Raw genomic sequence first — 22,211 nt, forward strand, 5'->3', positions numbered from 1 at the left:
CCCAGTTCACTGGTTTTAATTTGCTGTTTACTCTGACAGCAATTTAACTTTAGTAAAAACTGTACAGTGACTTTTGATTTCCTTCCTGTTCAATTTAACTTGCAGCATATACTGGTAAATGGAAGAGAAATGGTTAATTTAGTGAATCTTTTAAATGTACTTTTCGACCACATACCTGTAGCGTAACTAAGATCGCCTATTTCCACCACTGCAACATCGCTCGTCTCCGCCCTTGCCTCAGCTCATTCACTGTTGAAGCCCTCATCCATGCCTTTGTTACCTCTAGACTTGACTATTCCAACGCACTCCTGGCTGGCCTCCCACATTCTACCCTACGTAAACTAAAGGTGATCCAAAACCCGGCTGCCCATGTCCTAACTCGCAGCAAGTCCCGCTCACCCATCACCCCTGTGCTCGCTGACGTACATTGGCTCCCAGTTAAGTAACGCCTTGATTTCAAAATTTTCATCCTTGTTTTCAAATCCGTCCATGGCCTTGCCCCCCCCATCTCTGTAATCTCCTCCAGCCCCACAACCCCCCCGAGATATCTGTGCTCTTCTAATTCTGCCCTCTTGAGCATCCTTGATTATAATCACTCAACATTGGTGGCCGTGCCCTCTGTTGCCTAGGCCTTAACTTCTGAAATCCCCTGCCTAAAACTCTCTGCCTTGCTACCTCTCTTCCCTCCTTTAAGACGCATCTTAAAACCTACCTCTTTGACTAAGCTTTTGGTCACCTGCACTAATTTCTCCTTATGCGGCTCGATGTCAAATTTTTTTTATCATAATTCTTCTGTGAAGCGGCTTGGGACGTTTCACTACGTTAAAGAAGCTATATAAATACAAGTTGTTGTTGTTGTTAATCTACACATTACAACATACCAAATAACATTTAAACATAGCAAATAATATCTTAAACATTTAATTTACAATAAAGTCTCATAACGCATTCATCTTTACACTTTGCAGGTTTAATTCTAGGAGGAATGATGGAGACAGTATTTATTCCATTTGTAGTTATTTATGGCTCGCAGGATTGTGTTCAGCAACATTAGTCAATGTGCCTCGAGGTTTAGCGATGTGTAGATGGGTCACTCAGTGGGGGGTTGTCTGTGAATCTACTATTTACCTAGTGAAGATTCGCTTTTTTTTTTAATGACTCAATGCTGTCCAATTTTCAGTGTCGATTACTTGCACGACAAGCGACAGTAGTGATTTTCATTCTCTGCATCATAACATGAATCAGAGGCAATGCATAAACACAACACAGATCCTAAAAATTTGAACCAGAAACAGACAATGCTACAATTGCACAGCAAATCAATTGACACTTGATAATGCTTTGGCAAGGATCGTTCATTAGAACTGGAGGAAGGGCTACACAAAATGCTAACCTTCATTTCCTTGCAGATGCCGACTGGCCTGCTGTGTAATTCCAATATTTTCTGTTTTTATTTCAGTTGTAGAGCAGCTTGAAGTTTTCCAGGCAACATTTCTTCTGCGTCCTTCTATATTTTAATTGCTAATCTTTTCAGTATATTGCAATATATTTAATGAGTATTTACAGAATTGGATTCTGAGGGCTGGATTTTCGGCTTTGCTCATTTCGGGGCGGTAATGGAGGCGGGGCGGTAAAGTTAGCGCCCGGGAACAGTTTGCGTCTCAGTCAGCAAAATTGGGCAGCTTGGCCCCGAGTGTGGGGCAGAGCGTTAAGGAAGGCGTTGCACACCTCTCTGAGGGCGCTAGACAGGCTGAGCAAGTGATAATCCCAAGCTAAACAGTCGACCTCGGAGCGCTCTGAGAGAGGCCTGGGGAGGAAAAAAAAAACCTGAAACCGCCCCCCACCCCCCCCAAAATATTTCCAATAAATAACACATGCTACCACAACATAGATCACAAAAAAAAACCAATCACACTTACCTGAGGTCGACACTGCTTACCCTCACTGCAGCCGCTATAGCTCGGACCGCCGCTTTCACAGGCGGTCCCAGCACGGCACTCTGCGGAGTGCTATGGATCAGGCGGGAGCCAAAAATCGAGCCGGTGTCGCAACCACGGGAGTTGCACACCGGCTCGCCTTTGCCAGTCGGTAATGCTTCGCACCCTGCCGAAACCATCCTCGAAAACCCGGCAGGGCGCTGGAAGCTGGCCTCCCGCCCGGAAGAGCTTACTGTTGCCATTGCTGCCCCTCCAGGGCAAAAACAGAGGCAGCAGCAAGTGGGAAATCCAGCCCTCAAGATCTTAAGATAATTTTCTTCAAGGTTATGCACTTAAGATGGCATTACCTTTATATATTACACCATTATATATAACATTAAAGTGTAAGTCCAATTATTCCTTTAACCTTCCAGATCCTTATTACATTATGAAGTCGAAGGTCATTAGAAATGAAGTTGTATCACACCACACTTAATTTAACATTTTCTCATGAATGAACTGGATGCTTTGGTCCAACCCGTTCATTAACTTCAGATGAGGTTGCAGAGATCATTGGCCTTGGCTGAGGAGCTAAATATGTTGGGAAATCAAAGGGCTACAGCAGCTTTAGGTTCGGAATGAAAGCACAGGTTTGAAATAGGTTACTTTTAAACACAGGTCAATAGAATACTGCCTCCTCATAAGTTATTACAACTAGCCAGGAATTAAATCTAAACACATATCTGGACATTACAAAGGAAAAAAGTCTTTAAATAGCACAGACAACTTACAGCATAAAATGCTCTGTTAATCACAGCATGCTCAAACATTACTTAAGAATTTAGTTGTACTTTGAAAAGATTTTTAAAAAATGAAGAAGAAAAGACTACAGATGTATTCTGTACACTTTATATTAAATAGTTTCAATCCATCGAAGAATTATTACTTCAAGGCAGTCCTTTAAGTACCGGGCAACTGGTTTCTTCTATTCCGACTTTTCCTTCTGTCGATGAGTGCCTTTAGTTTCGGGTGATCTATTCGAATTGCTTGTCCCTCCGGATTCTGTCTCTGCTGATGCCAACTCTCCTTACAATACTTATTGATCGCCTGCATTTCTGTGTAACTGAATAGTCCGACCAGGTCCTTGTGAAGGAGTTGCAAGCCATTCAGGCCATTAGCAGCACCCCAGGACCACGAAGTCCCTTTGTTAATTATGGGGGGAGCTAGGTCCATATCAACAACCTTCAGTTTGATCTTGATCACTGTGCTTTTAAAGTTGTTCTCGGTGGCAATGCAGTGATAGAGCCCTCGGTCAACGTTTTGTACAGAACGAATCAGTAAGCCGTGCTCAGTTACGAGAATTCTGTCATCTTGCTTTACCTGTTATGAAATAGACACTTGTTTTAAAAGACTGTGCAGCTTAAAGAAATGTTTTTCCTCTAAAATACATCAAAAGACACTCTGAACAAATCTTGCTCATCCTGGAAAGCATTGTCATGCCGGCTCAGAGACAATGACCATGCACAGTTGTCACCTCAAATCTCTGGAGAAATACCACCAGCGTTGTCTCTGCAAGATCCTGCAAATCCCTGGGAGGACAGATGCACCAACATTAGTGTCCTCGACCAGGCCAACATCCCCAGCATCGAAGCACTGACCACACTCGATCAGCTTCGCTGGGCGGGCCACATTATTCGCATGCCTGACAGAAGACTCCCAAAGCAAGCACTCTACTCGGAACTCCTACACGGCAAGCGAGTCCAAGGTGGGCAAAGGAAATGTTTCAAGGACACCCTCAAAGCCTCCCTGATAAAATGCAACATCGCCACCGAAACCTGGGAGTCCCTGGCCAAAGACCGCCCTAAGTGGAGGAAGTGCATCCGGGAGGGCGCTGAGCACCTCGAGTCTCATCGCCGAGAGCATGCAGAAACCAAGCGCAGGCAGCGGAAGGAGCGTGCGGCAAACCAGTCCCACCCACCCTTTTCTTCAACCACTGTCTGTCCCACCTGTGACAGAGACTGTAATTCCCATATTGGACTGTTCAATCACCTAAGAACTCATTTTTAGAGTGGAAGCAAGTCTTCCTCGATTTCGAGGGACTGCCTATGATGATGATGAGTGCGCAACATCACAAGGTTATAGATTCACACTCCTGGAGAAGTGCAGAGACCGGGTAGGGAGGGAGAATTACCCTGGCCTGTTCTCATGCCTCTCCTGGGAACCAACCCACAGTGGTACTGGGGGAGGCTGGGAGCTGGTTCCTGATCCACGTTCTCAACTGTGATGATATGTAATGGGGGTAACAGGGGAACAAGGCAAAAGAGAGAAAATCAATAAACTTAGATTTAAAAAATTGTTTGTATTCTGACACATAAAATAAAAAAAATCATACCTAAATCCAAATGCAATGCCATGTTTTTATATGCATCTTAAATCAATGAATGAACATCTGAATACATTATCATGTACAAATCATTCATTGGCCCATCTTAGCAATTAAAGCAAAGAAGAGCAACAACAACCTATATTTATATAGTGTCTTTAATGTAGAAAAAACATCCTAATGTGCTTCACAGAAGCGTAGCCGGTCAGAAATCAACATATTAGAAGGGTTGACTAAAAGCTTGGTCAAGGAAATGGGTTTTAAGGAAGCTCTTAAAGAAAGGGAGGGAGATGGAGAGGCAGGTGGGTTTTGGGAGGATATTTTGTCATTGTAGACTGCGATCAAAATGGGGATGAAGAAGGGAGGACAGTTACTGTTCTGCATTTCCCATCACCTTGTTGCCTCTGTTCGGGAATGTGTGGACGTAAACCGGTATGAGAGGGAGCGCTGAAGGAGGAACGACACGGACACAATGGGCCGAATGGTCGCCTTCTGTGTCGTAATTTTCGATGATTCTATGAATGTAAAACAGGATGTCATTGATAACAGACCTGAAATGATAGCCTTAATTTAACTAAAGGGGCAATGGCTCATGAAAAGTGCTTGGTGAATCTTTTTTCATTTGTTTGCAGACTTACAATGGAACAAAATCAATTGCATCAAAAGTCATTGTGACAAAATTACCATTGTCTCCTGACAATTCTTCCCTAGGATGAACAAGGTTTTGCAAACAGTTTTTCATCGCTGAAAATTAAAATTACATAGGATTACATAGCATATACGACACAGAAACAAGCCATTTGGCCCATGCAGGCGTTTATACTCCACTCGAGCCTCCTCCCGCCTTTCTTAATCTAAATCTACCAACATAACCCTTTGTTCCCTTCTCCCTCATATGCGTGTCTAGCCTCCCCTTAAATGCATCTGTACTATTCGCTTCAACCACTCCCCGTAGTCACATTCTCACCACTCTTCGGGTAAAGAAGTTTCTTCTGAATTCCCTATTGGATTTCTTGGTGACTATCTTATATTGATGGCCTCTAGTTTTGCTCTTCCCCACAAGTGGAAACATTCTCTCTGTATCCACTCTATCAAACCTTTCATAATTTGAAAGATTTCTATTAGGTCACCCCTCAGCTTTCTTTTTTCAAGAGAAATGAGATGCAGCCTATTCATCCTTTCAAATTATATAAATGTTATAAAAAGTCAAATCTAAAACTGAAAAAAAAAATTCATTTTATCTTTCCTTTATATAAGAACTGGTTCAAGAACACAATACGATCACCCCTTAATATGGACACATGTATTAATTAATACTTTACCATGAAGCAACAATGACGTCCACTGACTGCTCTCTATATTGAGCATCAATATAAGGTTGCACTTACTCATTGAGAGTAACGGATTTCTCATTGCTCATTGAAAGTAAAACTATTACTGGGCCAACTCAGTAATTCTTGGAGCACATCCCCACTGAATCCAGCCAGTCAGGCCAAGCATGAGAAATGCAATACACTGAATTGAATGCTTCCTACATTTTCAAGGCTTCACCAGGAGTGTGCATGAGTTAGCGATCCTAATTTAGTGCAACCTCCTGCAAATTGGTCCCATGAAAGTCAGTGATATTTTTCACCTGGTCACCACTTTTCTGTTGCTTCCCCATATTATACGGGTGCTGCTAGGATTTGCCACTCTGGCCTGTGGGAATGGACTTCTAAAAGGCATGTTTTACTGACTGCTTCTGCCTCAAACATTCCGGCATGTGTGTAAATCTGCTTCTGTATTGCCCTTGGTGAATTCGTTGCTATTGGAGGTTGACACTGTTTTTTTCCATAATTCGTTTCCCACAAACGTCGTGCTGACAGCTGCTAGTTTACTGATAGCGAGAACATTTTTCAGCATGCTAATTCTTTCATGCATTCCTTTGGAAGCACTTGATTTAGAAGAGGAAGAGGACTTTGTGTAGAGGGAAAAAAAGCAGATACAACTGGCGAATGTGATGCTTATTCAAGCTTCCCAGGAGCCACGTGTTCAGACCTAGGTACACCTACCTGGGTTTATCTGAAAAGACCTGTCTTTGTCATCTATCATTCATATGTTTGGCTGCAATCAAATGATACCACCTCCTCAAACAGGATCTCCACACAAGTCCCATCACGGGGCTGTGAAAGTGACCTCAGCATAAGAACATAAGAAATAGGAGCCGGAGTAGGCCATTCGGCCCCTCGAGCCTGCTCCGCTAATCAATAAGATCTTCTACCTCAACTCCACTTTCCCACCCTATCCCCATATCCCTTGAGTCCCTTAGTATCTAAAAATCTATCAATCTCAGTCCCGAATATACTCAATGACTGAGTATCCACAGCCTTCTTGGGTAGAGAATTCCAAGAATTCACAACCCTCTGAGCGAAGAAAATTCTCATCTCAGTCCTAAATGGCCAACCCTTATCCTGATACTATGACCCCCGGTTCTAGACTCTTCATAGAAACATAGAAAACAAAGAAAATAGGTGCAGGAGTAGGCCATTCGGATGTTCAAGCCTGCACCGCCATTCAATAAGATCATGGCTGATCATTCCCTCAGTACCCCTTTCCTGCTTTCTCTCCATACCCCTTGATCCCTTTAGCCATAAGGGCCATATCTAACTCCCTCTTGAATATATCCAATGAACTGACATCAACAACTCTCTGCGGCAGGGAATTCCACAGGTTAACAACTCTGAGTGAAGAAGTTTCTCCTAATCTCAGTCCTAAATGGCCTAACCCTTATCCTTAGACTATGTCCCCTGGTTCTGGACTTCCCCAACATCGGGAACATTCTTCCCGCATCTAACCTGTCCAGTTCCGTCAGAATCTTATACAGTTCTATGAGATCCCCTCTCATCCTTCTAAATTCCAGTGAATAAAGGCCCAGTTGATCCAGTCTCTCCTCATATGTCAGTCCAGCCATCCCTGGAATTAGTCTGGTGAACCTTCGCTGCACTCCCTCAATAGCAAGAACGTCCTTCCTCAGATTGGGAGACCAAAACTGAACAGAATATTCCAGGTGAGGCCTCACCAAGGCCCTATACAACTGCAGTAAGACTTCCCTGCTCCTATACTCAAATCCCCTAGATATGAAGGTCAACATACCATTTGCCTTCTTCACCGCCTGCTGTACCTGTATGCCAACTTTCAATGCCTGATGAACCATGACACCCAGGTCTCGTTGCACTTCCCCTTTTCCTAATCTGCCGCCATTCAGATAATATTCTGCCTTCGTGTTTTTGCCCCCAAAGTGGATAACCTCACATTTATCCACATTATACTGCATCTGCCATGTACTTGCCCACTCACCTAACCTGTCCAAGTCACCCTGCAGCCTTTTAGCGTCCTCCTCATAGCTCACACCGCCACCCAGTTTAGTGTCATCTACAAACTTGGAGATATTACACTCAATTCCTTCATCTAAATCGTTAATGTATATGGTAAAGAGCTGGGGTCCCAGCACTGAACCCTGCGACACTCCACTAGTCACTGCCTGCCATTCTGAAAAGGACCTGTTTGTCCCGACTCTTTGCTTCCTGTCTGCCAACCAGTTCTCTATCCACGTCAGTACATTACCCCCAATACCATGTGCTTTCATTTTGCACACCAATCTCTTGTGCGGGACCTTGTCAAAAGCCTTTTGAAAGTCCAAATACACCACATCCACTGGTTCTCCCTTGTCCGCTCTGCTAGTTACATCCTCAAAAAATTCCAGAAGATTCGTCAAGCATGATTTCCCTTTCATAAATCCATGCTGACTTGGACCGATCCTGCCACTGCTTTCCAAATGCGCTGCTATTTCATCCCTAATGATTGATTCCAACATTTTCCCTACTACTGATATCAGGCTAACCGGACTATAATTATCCGTTTTCTCTCTCCCTCCTTTTTTAAAAAGTGGTTTTACATTAGCTACCCTCTAGTCCATAGGAACTGATCCAGAGTCGATAGACTTTTGGAAAATGATCACCAATGCATCCACTATTTCTAGGGTCACTTCCTTAAGTACTCTGGGATGCAGACTATCAGGCCCCGGGGACTTATCGACCTTCAATCCCATCAATTTTCTTAACACAATTTCCCGCCTAATAAGGATATCCTTCAGTTCCTCCTTCTTACTAGACCCACTGTCCCCTAGTACATTTGGAAGGTTATTTGTGTCTTCCTTCGTGAAGACAGAACCGAAGTATTTGTTCAATTGGTCTGCCATTTCTTTGTTCCCCATTATAAATTCACCTGAATCCGACTGTAAGGGACCTACGTTTGTCTTCACTAATCTTTTTCTCTTCACATATTTATAGAAGATTTTGCAGTCAGTTTTTATGTTCCCTGCAAGCTTCCTCTCGTACTCTACTTTCCCCCTCTTGATTAAACCCTTAGTCGTCCTTTGTTGAATTCTAAATTTCTCCCAGTCCTCAGGTTTGTTGCTTTTTCTAGCCAATTTATATGCCTCTACCTTAGTTTTAACACTATCCTTAATTTCCCTTGTTAGCCACGGTTGAGCCACCTTCCTAGTTTTATTTTTACTCCAGACAGGGATGTACAATTGCTGAAGTTCATCCATGTGATCTTTAAATATTTGGCATTGCCTATCCACCATCAACCCTTTAAGTATCCTTTGCCAGTCTATTCTAGCCAATTCACGCCTTATACCGTCAAAGTTACCTTTCCTTAAGTTCAGGATCCTAGTTTCCGAATTAACTATGTCACTCTCCATCTTAATAAAGAATTCTACCATATTATGGTCACTCTTCCCCAAGGGGCCTCGCACAACAAGATTGCTAATTAGTCCCTTCTCATTTCACATCACACAGTCTAGGATGGCCAGCTCTCTAGTTGGTTCCTTGACATATTGGTCAAGAAAACCTCCCTAATACACTCCAGGAAATCCTCCTCCACTGCATTGCTACCAGTTTGGTTAGCCCAATCAATATGTAGATTAAAGTCGCCCATGATAACTGCTGTACCTTTATCGCACACATCCCTTATTTCTTGTTTGATGCTGTTCCCAACCTCACTACTACTGTTTGGTGGTCTGTACACAACTCCCACTAGCGTTTTCTGCCCTTTGGTATTCCGCAGCTCCACCCATACCGATTCCACATCATCCAGGCTAATGTCCCTCCTTACTATGGCCAGGGAAAACAGCCTCTCAGCATCAACCCTGTCAAGCTCTCTAAGAATTTTATATGTTTCAATGAGATCACCTCTCATGCTTCTAAACTCCAGAAAATGTAGGCTGATTCTATTCAATCTCTCCTCATAGGACAGCCCTCTCATCCCAGGAATCAGTAAAGTGAACCTTTGTTGCAGCCTCTCTAAGGCAAGTATATCCTTCTTTAAGTAAGGAGACCAAAACTGTACACAGTACTCCAGGCGTGGTCTCAAAAGCCCTATATAATTGCAGCAAGACTTCCTTACTCTTATAGGAAGCTTATAGGAAAGGAAGCTAACAAAGGGAGATGGTTGTGGTTGTTGGAGTTCAATCATCCCAGCCCCAGAACATTGCTGCAGGAGTGCCACAAGGCAGTGTCCTAGGCCCAACCATTTTCAGCTGCTTCATCAAAGACATTCCCTCCATCATAAGGTCAGAAGTGGGAATGTTTGTTGATGATTACAATGTTCAGTTCCATTCGCAACTCCTCAGATAACGAAGCTGTTCATGTCCATATGCAGCAAAACCTGGACAACATCCAAGCTTATGCTGATAAGTGGCAAGTAACATTCGCGCTACACAAATGCCATGCAATGACCATCTCCAACAAAAGAGAGTCTAATCACCTCCCCTTGACATGCAATTGCATTACCATCGCCGAATCCCCCACCATCAACATCCTGGGGCTCACCCTTGACCAGAAACTTAACTGGACCAGTCACATAAATACTGTGGCTACAGGAGCAGGTCAGAGGTTGGGTATTCTGGGGCAAGTGTCTCACCTCCTGACTCCCCAAAACCTTTCCACCTGTTAGAAATTAGGGATACCTGAAAGGTATATGCTTTTGTGAATGAAACTGTGACGTGAATAATACGGTGCTTAAATGATTGTATTGGAGCCTGAGACAAGTAAGGGGATAATGTAGCAGTTATATTTTACTGGAAAATGAGTATGAGAGACTCTAACCTTGGGAGGACAGGGCTGGATGAGATAAGTGAAGACAGTCCTCAACATGCTGTAAGGCCATGATTGGTCAAGTACAGAAAGCATGTGTAATGGCTAAGAGAAGACCTCTGACAGGTGAGAGATAACAGGAGGATTGACCCTTTTTCCATGGTTTAGAAAAAGAACTCAACATGCCATTGGACACCTTGTTTTAAGGGGAACCTCTATAGGTTAAATGGTCCTGTCCATTATTTTACCCCAGGCCCACGCCTAAAAAGAGAATAAAAGCAAGACCCGAAAAGCCCTTAGTGCAGATGGTGAAGTAAGAACACCTAAGGGAGGAGTTAATACTGGCTTCGGTGTAACATCTCTGGGCAGTTCAGGAAGGAGAGGATCAAGGAGAGCTGTTCACGCACGCCAGCCATCTGTCCGATCGGGTCTGGTAGCCGCTACTTGTCACGGTTGTATATTTTTGCTGTATAACTAGTGTCTTATGTTCCGTCCTAAACTCCGATTAAACTCAAAATACCCACCATATTGGATTGCACTCAATCCTGATTGTTTGAAAGACCAGAGATAAGAACATCTCAGCACACCACCTACAAGGCACATGTCAGGAGTGTGATGGAATACTCTCCACTTGCCTGGATGAGTGCAGCTCCAACAACACTCAAGTAGCTCGACACCATCCAGGACAAAGCAGCCTGTTTGATTGACACCCCATCCACCACCTTAAACATTCACTCCCTCCACCACCAGCGCACTGTGGCTGCAGTGTGTATCATCAACAAGATGCACTGCAGCAACTCGCCAAGGTTTCTTCGACCGTACCTCCCAAACCCTCGACCTCTACCACTTAGAAGGACAAGGGCAACAGGTGCATGGGAACACCACCACCTCCACATTCCCCTCCAAGTCACACCGCATCCTGACTTTGAAATATATCACCTTTCTTCCATCATTGCTGGGTCAAAATCCTTGAACTCCCTCCCTAACAATACTGTGGGAGTACTTTCACCACATAGACTGAAATTAAGTGCATTCAATTTATTTTCCTACTAGTATTCAATGTATGTGCTATTATTGTTTCTTTCTTCTTTCCCCTTTGCCCACCAGTTTATGGTGTCAGTTTTCTGCTTATGAATCTAGTGCTCCTTCGAAGTGCTACCTTTCTGGCAGCAGTAAGTATGGCAAAAGCCTGCTGTTCCTCAATGGAGGCCTCCAGGGATTTATGTGGCCATGTACTTCCTTGTATTGGGTCCTGCGATGTTCCAGAACGACTGCCAGCACTTTGGAACACACCTTAGCTGGCAGTCTCTGTCCATTGCTATATTGATCCTATGCAGAGAGAAACTGAGTTGCACCCTCAGAGGATCCTACCTCACCCATTGCTCTTATTGTTGGACGTTCCTTCTAGTTAAACAGGGATCTGCATGGGAGCAGATCATTGGTCACCACTGAGGAATGTGAAGCCTGCCATCAAGATTGTCTCAAGCTGATTCCCTATTTTACCTAATCTGGAAGCGAGAACCTCTTGTAAATTGGGCCCCCAGGTGCAAGTAGAGCCTTAGAGATTTAATCATCTGTACATCTGTAATCTGACCCTTCATTGTCAGAAACTTCACTGCAGATGCCCATGACGTTGCCACTCCTTCCATGGTGTATGAATTGCTCATGCATTACTGCAGGGGTGCATATATGTAGAGTCTCTTCAGTGTACCTGGCAAACTTCTCTGGGCGTTCTCCAAAGGAGAGCATGAAGCATTTTTGTTCGCTGCAGGGTGCAGAAGACCTCACTGCCACTATTGCCGTTGTTCCGGGGTGAAACCCGGAGCGCAAAACACCGGAAAATCCAGCCCCAATAGTTTTATGGTCACACACCAGAATCCTGCTTCATTCCTGTGTCATTGCTTTTTGAAAAGAAACTGTTATATACTTGTATGAATACACACCTCCTTTCTTCTGTCATTTGCTTTCTGCATCAACCATTTGACTGATGCTTGGGGTGACTTTGGTGTGCATTCGAGGAAGGCAGTGTTGTTTTTCACTCCATATTGCATAGACTCCACTGCATTTCTGTAGGCTGAAATTAATGCACAGATTTTAAATATACATAACTACCATATATATTACATTAAACATGAAGCCAGAATCATAGCAAGTTTGAAATGTATCTAATTATCTCAATATTATGACTTTCAATATGTATTGAATAGAATTTAGTGCACTGACTAAAGGGAGGATATAAGAGATATCTCAATGATTGGGCTAGCCAGATAATAATAAGTGACAAAACCATGAATGAGTTACCAGTGCGACAAGTGGAATATAATTCACATCCCATAGAACACCATTCTGCATTCTATATATAGTACAGATTGGATGAGTAGGTGAAACTAAAAAAAAATGTAAGTATTCATTTAAAACTGTGTCGATGAGCAGATTCAGAGTGACTGAAGATGTCTCTGTGAATGAGATCTTTCATGCAGTCCTATCTGTTTTTTATTATAACATCATCTCCATGCAATCCAAAAAATAATGAAAAGTAATAACTCTAACCATATATCTTTTGTTGGAATTATAATTTGACAAAAGATGATGACATGTCTGTGAAGAATCTGCAGCACGTGTCTGCATTTTAAGTTTTGGATTCATGTTGTTATAAACAATCAAAACAGATGCTGACGATTTTGTTTGGCATCAAGTTTTGCAAGCCAAATGATATACAAACTATGGGAGCATTTTTGTACAGCATCACACAATATTTGTAGTGCTTTTAATGGCCTGGATTTTGCGCTCGCTGCTGACCTCGAAGAAAGCTGCCCATAAAAGTTTAGTGGGCCCTGTGGCATCACTTTCCCCTATTACGATGCCAAGTTCATTCTGGCGCCATCTAGAGGGGATCCCTGGTGTCCAGGAACAGTGAAGTCATCAAGCATGCGGAGCAGCCAATCAGATTGAAAAATTCTCAAGACAGCAAACCAGGAAGTAAAAAGCACTGATTATCATTCACTTTTTAATCATTTTACAGAAAGCAAAATAAAGATTGGGACATGCCACATGGGATTAAGGTGGAAGCTGAAATATCATAAACAAACTTTAAATATATAAAATAACAATTATTTTTTATTATCTAAAAAATCTATGGCATGTTTATCATGGAATGATGGAGGGAATGATGCACCAAACTTCTAAAATTCGTTTTTCAGGGCCAAAGAGGTTGTACGGCAATAATTATGACTTGGTATGCCGTTTAAAAATTCAGTTACACCTCATTCAGAAGGCTTTCGACAAGGTCCCACACAGGAGATTAATGTGCAAAGTTAAAGCACATGGGATTGGGGGTAGTGTGCTGACGTGGATTGAGAACTGGTTGTCAGACAGGAAGCAAAGAGTAGGAGTAAATGGGTACTTTTCAGAATGGCAGGCAGTGACTAGTGGGGTACCGCAAGGTTCTGTGCTGGGGCACCAGCTGTTTACGTTGTACATTAATGATTTAGACGAGGTGATTAAATGTAGTATCTCCAAATTTGCGGATGACACTAAGTTGGGTGGCAATGTGAGCTGCGAGGAGGATGCTATGAGGCTGCAGAGCGACTTGGATAGGTTAGGTGAGTGGGCAAATGCGTGGCAGATGAAGTATAATGTGGATAAATGTGAGGTTATCCACTTTGGTGGTAAAAACAGAGAGACAGACTATTATCTGAATGGTGACAGATTAGGAAGGGAGAAGGTGCAGCGAGACCTGGGTGTCATGGTACATCAGTCATTGAAGGTTGGCATGCAGGTACAGCAGGCGGTTAAGAAAGCAAATGGCATGTTGGCCTTCATAGCGAGGGGATTTGAGTACAGGGGCAGGGAGGTGTTGCTACAGTTGTATAGGGCCTTGGTGAGGCCACACCTGGAGTATTGTGTACAGTTTTGGTCTCCTAACTTGAGGAAGGACGTTCTTGCTATTGAGGGAGTGCAGCGAAGATTCACCAGACTGATTCCTGGGATGGTGGGACTGACCTATCAAGAAAGACTGGATCAACTGGGCTTGTATTCACTGGAGTTCAGAAGAGTGAGAGGGGACCTCATAGAAACGTTTAAAATTCTGACGGGTTTGGACAGGTTGGATGCAGGAAGAATGTTCCCAATGTTGGGGAAGTCCAGAACCAGGGGTCACAGTCTAAGGATAAGTGGTAAGCCATTTAGGACCGAGATGAGGAGAAACTTCTTCACCCAGAAAGTGGTGAACCTGTGGAACTCTCTACCACAGAAAGTAGTTGAGGCCAATTCACTAAATATATTCAAAAGGGAGTTAGATGAAGTCCTTACTACTCGGGGGATCAAGGGTTATGGCGAGAAAGCAGGAAGGGCGTACTGAAGTTTCATGTTCAGCCATGAACTCATTGAATGGCGGTGCAGGCTAGAAGGGCTGAATGGCCTGCTCCTGCACCTATTTTCTATGTTTCTATGTTTCTATTCAACAAGGCTTAACATTTTAAATGGATTTTACATTAAGAATAATATGCAAAAAGTTGAAATTCATGTAAATTTACTGATTCTGTGTTGATTGCATCTGCGAAGACTGCAACAGTGTACCCTATGGAGGAGCATGGTATCACTAATAGCAACTTCCGGATTTCCGTGTTTAACTGTGTACGTGCGGACGCCAGTAGTTGCTGTCAATTTTACACAGTAATGAGGCAAGGGCTGACAGTTTCGCTGTCATTACCACCTGGGCCATTCTATTAGAAAAACCGCTGACAAAATTCTGTGCGTTGGGTTTCCTTCCCCACCTTCTTACTTGAAGCAAATTGAACTCATACGCTACAAGAGGTAATTGTAAGTGAGTGTCTGAAAGCATGTTTATTTTGGTCCTCAATCTTTATCGAAACATAGAAAATAGGTGCAGGAGTAGGCCATTCGGCCCTTCCAGCCTGCACCACCATTCAATAAGATCATGGCTGATCATCCACCTCAGTACCCATTTCCTTTTCTCTCCATATCCCTTGATCCCTTTAGCCGTAGGCGATATCAACTCCCTCTTGAATATATCCAATGAACTGGTATCAACAACTCTCTGCGGTAGGGAATTCCACAGGTTGACAATACTCCTCGGATGTTGTGAATGTAACAAAGCAGCATAATAGGCTCAATTTTGCCCAACCCTTTTTTTCGGTGCACTTACCTTAAGTGCGCCAACTTTGCGCGCTGGAAACGGCGTCGGAAAAAAGTTGTCCCATCCTGGCCTCTCTTCCGAGTCCCCGGAGTCCCAGCGTGGTGTGCATTGTGAAGTGGTGGGCGGAGCAACAGGCCAGCGCCGAAAACAGTGCCGGCACCTGCCCGCATGCGCAGTGAAGTCTGCGCGCATGCTCCTGCCCTCCCAGCGTGTCCTGCGGGCTGTGAGCAGAAGCCGATGCTCGCAGCCCCTATCCCCGGCTGAAGGGCACCCCGATCTCGCCGCACCCTATCCCCGGCCGTGTGGTCTCCCGCACTGGCTGGCCGGCCCGCTGAGTTCCTGGGCCGAGGTAGGACTTCAGTTTTATTTTTTATTCATTGATGGTTAAGCTTGAGAGTTTTGATTGGTGGGAGGGGGGGCGGGTGGCGGGGGGGGGGGTGTGGGTGTGGGTGAGAGGAGGAGAGTTTTTGGGGGGGGGGGGATGACTTCAAAAAAAAAACTTGATTCTGGCATAAAGGTAGGACTTCTTTTTTTTATTTGTTATTGATTGATTGCTTATTACTTTTTGTGCTTTGTTTAGTGCTTTGTAAGTGTTGGTGCTTTAAATGTACTAACCTGCGACGAATTCTTCACTGCCCGCAATGTTTTTCAGAGCTGGCCACATACGCTGACCTAAGTCGATTTGGAGTAAGTTTTAGCTAGCCAAAGTGGCATAAATGGCCAAAACTGGTGTAAGTGTCTGGGAATGCCCCTTTTTGAAAAAAAACTGAACTAAAAAAAATCGTATCTAACTGCCTTACTCTGGAGCAAATTTTTAGGGGAAAATGCCACTTTTTAAACTTACGCCAGAAAAAACAACTTACTCCAAAAAAATTGATGCAAGTCATGGCCAAAATTGGGCCCAATATGTGTAGTAAAATGGAAAAAGTACGTGATATCTGCAAAAAGGTGCACTGAATTCTGTATTTCGGTATTTCCAGCAGCAATTACTTTTGTATAAATAATGGAGGCATGTGAAAAAGGAACGGCAGTAGTTATGGGGGATTATAACCTACATATCGATTGGTCAAATTAAATCGCAGGGGGTAGCCTGGAGGAGGAATTCATAGAATGCATACGGGATTGTTTCTTAGAACAGTATGTAACAGAGCCTACAAGGGAGCAAGCCATTTTGGATCTGGTCCTGTGTAACGAGACAGGAAAAATAAACGATCTCCTCGTAAAAGATCCTCTCGGAATGAGTGATCAAATGGTTGAATTTGTAATACAGATTGAGGATGAGAAGTTATGTCAGAAACGAGCGTACTATGCTTAAACAAAGGGGACTACAGTGGGATGAGGGCAGAGTTGGCTAAAGTAGACTGGAAACAAGGACTAAACGGTGGCACAATTGAGGAACAGTGGAGGACTTTTAAGGAGCTCTTTCATAATTCGCAACAAAAATATATTCCAGTGAAAAAGAAGGGCGGCAAGAGAAGAGATAACCAGCCGTGGATAACCAAGGAAATAAAGGAAAGTATCAAATCAAAGACCAATGCGTATAAGGTGGCCAAGGTTAGTGGGAAACTAGAGGATTGGGAAAATTTTAAGCAACAACAAAGAATGACTAAAAAAGCATTAAAGAAAGGGAAGATAGATTACGAAGGTAAACTTGCGCAAAACATAAAAACAGATAGTAAAAGCTTTTACAGATATATAAAACGGAAAAGAGTGACTAAAGTAAATGTTGGTCCCTTAGAAGATGAAAAGGGGGATTTAATAATGGGAAATGTGGAAATGGCTGAGACCTTAAACAATTATTTTGCTTCCGTCTTCACAGTAGAAGACACAAAAACCATGCCAAAAATTGCTGGTCATAGGAATGTGGGAAGGGAGGACCTTGAGATGATCACTATCACTAGGGAGGTAGTGCTAGACAGACTAATGGGACTGAAGGTAGACAAGTCCTGATGAAATGCATCCCAGGGTATTAAAAGAGATGGCGGAAGTTATAGCAGATGCATTTGTTATAATCTACCAAAATTCTCTGGACTCTGGGGAGGCACCAGCGGATTGGAGAGCAGCTAATGTAACGCCTCTGTTTAAAAAAGGGGGCAGGCAAAAGGCAGGTAACTATAGGCCAGTTAGTTTAACATCTGTAGTGGGGAAAATGCTTGAAACTATCATGAAGGAAGAAATAGCCTGACATCTGGATAGGAATAGTGCAATCAAGCAGACGCAGCATGGATTCATGAAAGGGAAATCATGTTTAACTAACTTACTGGAATTCTTTGAGGATATAACGAGTATGGTGGATAGGGGTGTACCAATGGATGTGGTGTATTTGGATTTCCAAAAGGCATTCGATAAGGTGCCACACAAAAGGTTACTGCAGAAGATAAAGGTACGTGGAGTCAGAGGAAATGTATTAGCATGGATAGAGAATTGGCTGGCGAACAGAAAGCAGAGAGTCGGGATAAATGGGTCCTTTTCCGGTTGGAAATCAGTGGTTAGTGGTGTGCCACAGGGATCAGTACTGGGACCACAACTGTTTACAATATACATAGATGGCCTAGAAGAGGGGACAGAGTGTAGTGCAGATGACACTAAGATTAGTGGGAAAGCGGGTTGTGTAGAGGACTCAGAGAGGCTTCAAGGAGATTTGGATAGGTTAAGCGAATGGGCTAAGGTTTGGCAGATGGAATACAATGTCGGAAAGTGTGAGGTCATCCACCTTGGGAAAAAAAACAGTAAAAGGGAATATTATTTGAATAGGGAGAAATTACAACATGCTGTGGTGCAGAGGGACCTGGGGATCCTTGTGCATAAATCCCAAAAGGTTAGTTTGCAGGTGCAGCAGGTATCAGGAAGGCAAATGGAATGTTGGCCTTCATTGCGAAAGGGATAGAGTACAAAAGCAGGGAGGTGTTGCTGCAACTGTATAAGGTATTGGTAAGGCCGCACCTGGAGTACTGCGTGCAGTTTTGGTCACCTTACTTAAGGAAGGATATACTAGCTTTGGAAGGGGTACAGAGACGATTCACTAGGCTGATTCGAGAAATGAGGGGGTTACCTTATGATGATAGATTGAGTAGACTGGGTCTTTACTCCTTGGAGTTCAGAAGGATGAGGGGTGATCTTATAGAAACATTTAAAATCATGAAAGGGATAGACAAGATAGAGGCAGAGAGGTTGTTTCCATTGGTAGGGGAGACTAGAACTAGGGGGCACAGCCTCAAAATACGGAGGAGCCAATTTAAAACCGAGTTGAGAAAGAATTTCTTCTCCCAGAGGGTTGTGAATCTGTGGAATTCTCTGCCCAAGGAAGCAGTTGAGGCTGGCTCATTGAATGTTTTCAAGTTAAAGATAGATAGATTTTTAAGCAATAAGGGAATTAAGGGTTACGGGGAGAGGGCGGGTAAGTGGAGTTGAGTCCACGACCAGATCAGCCATGATCTTATTGAATGGCGGAGCAGGCTCGAGGGGCTAGATGGCCTACTCCTGTTCCTAATTCTTATGTTCTTATGTTCTTATTTGGGGGGGTAAATTCTGTATCGCCCCATTTGGGGGCAGTGAAGCCCGAGACTTTGTGCCAGGTGCAGAAGTCTCGCCTCTCGCGAGAAATTGGGGTTACTGCCCCCCCCAAAAAAAGTGGGAAGCATTCCATTTCCTTTCTGGGGTGCTAGCGGGACGGACACAGCGGGAGCAGGGTGCAGCGCTACGCACTGGGCCGCTTAGCGCTGCCGCGTAGGAGGGGCTCTTCCCTTAATTAAAGCGAAGGGCCCAAGCTGCAAACTCTGCAGCTAAAAAAGTGTCCTGCCTGGACCACCGGGGAGCAGGGGTGCCGTGTCAAAAGCCCGGCACTCAAGCTGACGTACCCCGCGTTCGGAGCACCAACGGGCCACAGGAGAAAATGGCATAATTTTTTTTCTAAATGCATCACACCTCCCCTTTAAGTTGCGCCCCGTGAGCGGCGAGCTGCCCGGTTCACGTCCCCTGAATCTGTCGCTGTCAGCGCCGAGTGCATCTCCAGGGGGCGATACCCAATTTAGGGTCTGGAGCGCTAACTAGGTGTTGTGGACGGTCATCATCGCCAGCAGAGCAGAGCGCCACGTGTTACTGTCATCGCTAAACTCCCGCTGAATTTAGCGGGAGTCGTAAGTGGCGCCGCGTCCGGTCACAAGGTCGTTAGCGCCCCCGGGGCACTAATGGGAGGCACAAACTACCTGAATTTCTAGGCCTTGAAGTTATTTTAATAAACTTGCCCTATTTTCTTCGGTATTTGCTTCAGTAGCTCTGTATATTTCTGTCATTCAACAGTATAGGTGAACCTTTGGGCTTCAACTGTTAGTACAGCTCTGTATGTCAACCAATTAGTTGTAAGTGTCTGTGGGGCCAGGCAGACTAGAATGTATCATTTTCCCACAGTGGGTAGTCTAGTTACATACCAGCTGAGACTGACAGTGCTCATGATATATTATTTTACCAAGAGGTTCTACAGAGATATTTTCAGAGTAATTTACAAGGGGGAAGAAGTGAAAACATGTTGGGAGGGGGTGGGGATACAAAGAGTTGAGGTTTTAAGAGGCTTCTGAAAATGAGAGAATTGGCTAGCTTGGAAACAAACTCCAGAGGGTGCAATGGCTGAAGGATCATCCTCCAATGCTGGTGCTGAGGGGCCAGAGAAGCAGCACTTTATAAAGGTACTTTTGTCTATTTTTCAAGTTTCTAATGCTGTAAGAAAGTGGATACTCCCAACAGTTCTGCAAACATTAAAAATGATCTGCCCGGGAGTGGAACTCTGCTCACAAGCACGTACGAGCAGAGCTCCTTTGATCTGCAATACAGCTGGTAATATAACACTGGTCTGCCAGCTGGCCATTGTGGTCCACAGGTACCGCTTTGCAACCTCAGTCGCACTGCAGCCTTCAAATGTGGTTTCATAAAATGATAAATAAACCTGCTCTTTTTTTTTTACAAAGAATGGAATGCCTAAGGAGCATGGAAAGTTTAGAACTTATATGTAATAAAACAATAGGGGGCATTTGAAGCTCACTCTAAGGCGACTCCTTTACCTTGGTTTTATAAATACTTTCAGGTTTTGTATGGCATGCAAGTAACATTTGCTAACCATTTGCTAGGTAGACAATTCTTGGATCTTTTTCTGGAGGATGCTTTGTCAAAATGACACTTGACATATAATTGTACATTTGTTGGCTTCCAACACTTGAGGCTCTGTGAGAAATGTGACTCAGTGTGGGACTGTGTCTGCTTGTCTGGATAAGTGCCCTAAAAATGCATTAAAAGAAACAGAACCTAGTGAGGATGAACTTTAAAAAGATTGAAAAAAATTGCAAATATGACACCAGAAAAATGAACAATTTTGAGAGTCAGGTGAGTGACCAGTTTTGTGGGCGGAGATTTGTTCCGATAGAAAGTTTGATGAGCGGATGTAATAGATTGAGGAGATTTGGGCATATTGTTACGCAGGTAACTCACTTGTGACGAAAAGTGGTTTGATCCCAGATTAAGGGTGCATCGGGCACAAATGTGGAGGAAATGCCAGGCCAAGGACTCGTTCCCAAAAAACAAATTGGAAAAGCTCATGCTGTCTGCAAAAGAAACGACTAGAAGACTGCTGCAGATACTAGTGGATGAATGTTTAACCCATTCATATGACATTCGTTTATCTACTATTTTAACAGAGTTAGCACCTTCGCTAAAGTAGCAGACAAAAGAATGTGTACGAATACATTTGTCCATTAATATTGTCAACAGTCATTTCTAGGTATAGTGTTTCCTATAGCTCAAACTGACTGTTGCAGCCAAAAATTGTAGACTGCAAGAGTAGTTTTAGAACATGGTGTTACAGGAACTTATCCAGCCTCAAAATACCACAGTGCAGCTTTAACATATTTTAACAGATGACATTTTAAAGAATTAAAATGAAAAAAGCAATCAAAAATCCTTGTTATGGTGTTTACCTGCCTTTTCTTTTTCCAGATCACTCAAAGTCTTTTTCTGAGGCGGTCCCTCGTATCGAGGATGACTTGTTTCCCCCAAAATGGGATGAGTTCACAGGTGTTTCAATGAAGGAGCTAAAATTCCAGGTTCAGAACTAAATCTTGAAGGGTGGAAGATGCCTGTGTGTGGATTTTTTTAACGTGTGGTTGCCGTTGCACACCAACCATACGGGCTTGACAGAGCTCGGTCTTGTTCCAGTGGCGAGGATTGACCAAGACGACTGCAGACCTAGTGCACACACATATCGCAGTGTGGGCTGGCCTGTGCTGCCCCAGGGCTCTCACTTCTCCTGGGCCCCGAACTCATGCCTCTCCTGGGCCCCGATCACGTCGCTTCAGACATGCCACTTCAGGGAGTTGCGCGAGCTGATGCAGGAGAGCGATGACTTGGAGACGGGCGACTGGATTGGACGTCACCAAAATCAAGGTCGCTGATTGGAGCGTGGGCAGGTACAGCAGGAGAGGCAGCAAGCAGCAGAGGAGCAGCGAGGTCAGGGCAAAAGAACGCCGAGAGATTGTAAAGCGACTCAAAGTATCGTCAGGTTAATAAGGCCATTAAAAAAGCAGGATAGAATTCAAAAGCAGGGAGTTATGTTAAACTTGTATAGCACCTTG

At 43.9% G+C, this 22,211-nt stretch overlaps 1 protein-coding gene across 3 annotated transcripts in view; it reads right to left on the minus strand.

The window, feature by feature from the left end:
• Positions 1 to 532: 532 nt before the first annotated feature.
• sema3c (sema domain, immunoglobulin domain (Ig), short basic domain, secreted, (semaphorin) 3C) overlaps positions 533 to 22,211 on the minus strand; it is a 151,298-nt gene continuing 129,619 nt past the window's right edge. For all 3 annotated transcript variants that reach the window (XM_070897368.1, XM_070897367.1, XM_070897366.1), the window contains exons 17-18: positions 12,380 to 12,510; positions 533 to 3,296 (exon numbers count right to left, since the gene is read on the minus strand). In XM_070897368.1, the coding sequence (XP_070753469.1) occupies positions 2,877 to 3,296; positions 12,380 to 12,510 (551 nt within the window). In that variant the 3' untranslated portion in view covers positions 533 to 2,876. The remainder of the gene's footprint in view (positions 3,297 to 12,379; positions 12,511 to 22,211) is intronic.

The sequence above is a fragment of the Pristiophorus japonicus genome, chromosome 13 (assembly GCF_044704955.1).
Source record: "Pristiophorus japonicus isolate sPriJap1 chromosome 13, sPriJap1.hap1, whole genome shotgun sequence".
NCBI classification, from domain to species: Eukaryota; Metazoa; Chordata; class Chondrichthyes; family Pristiophoridae; genus Pristiophorus; species Pristiophorus japonicus.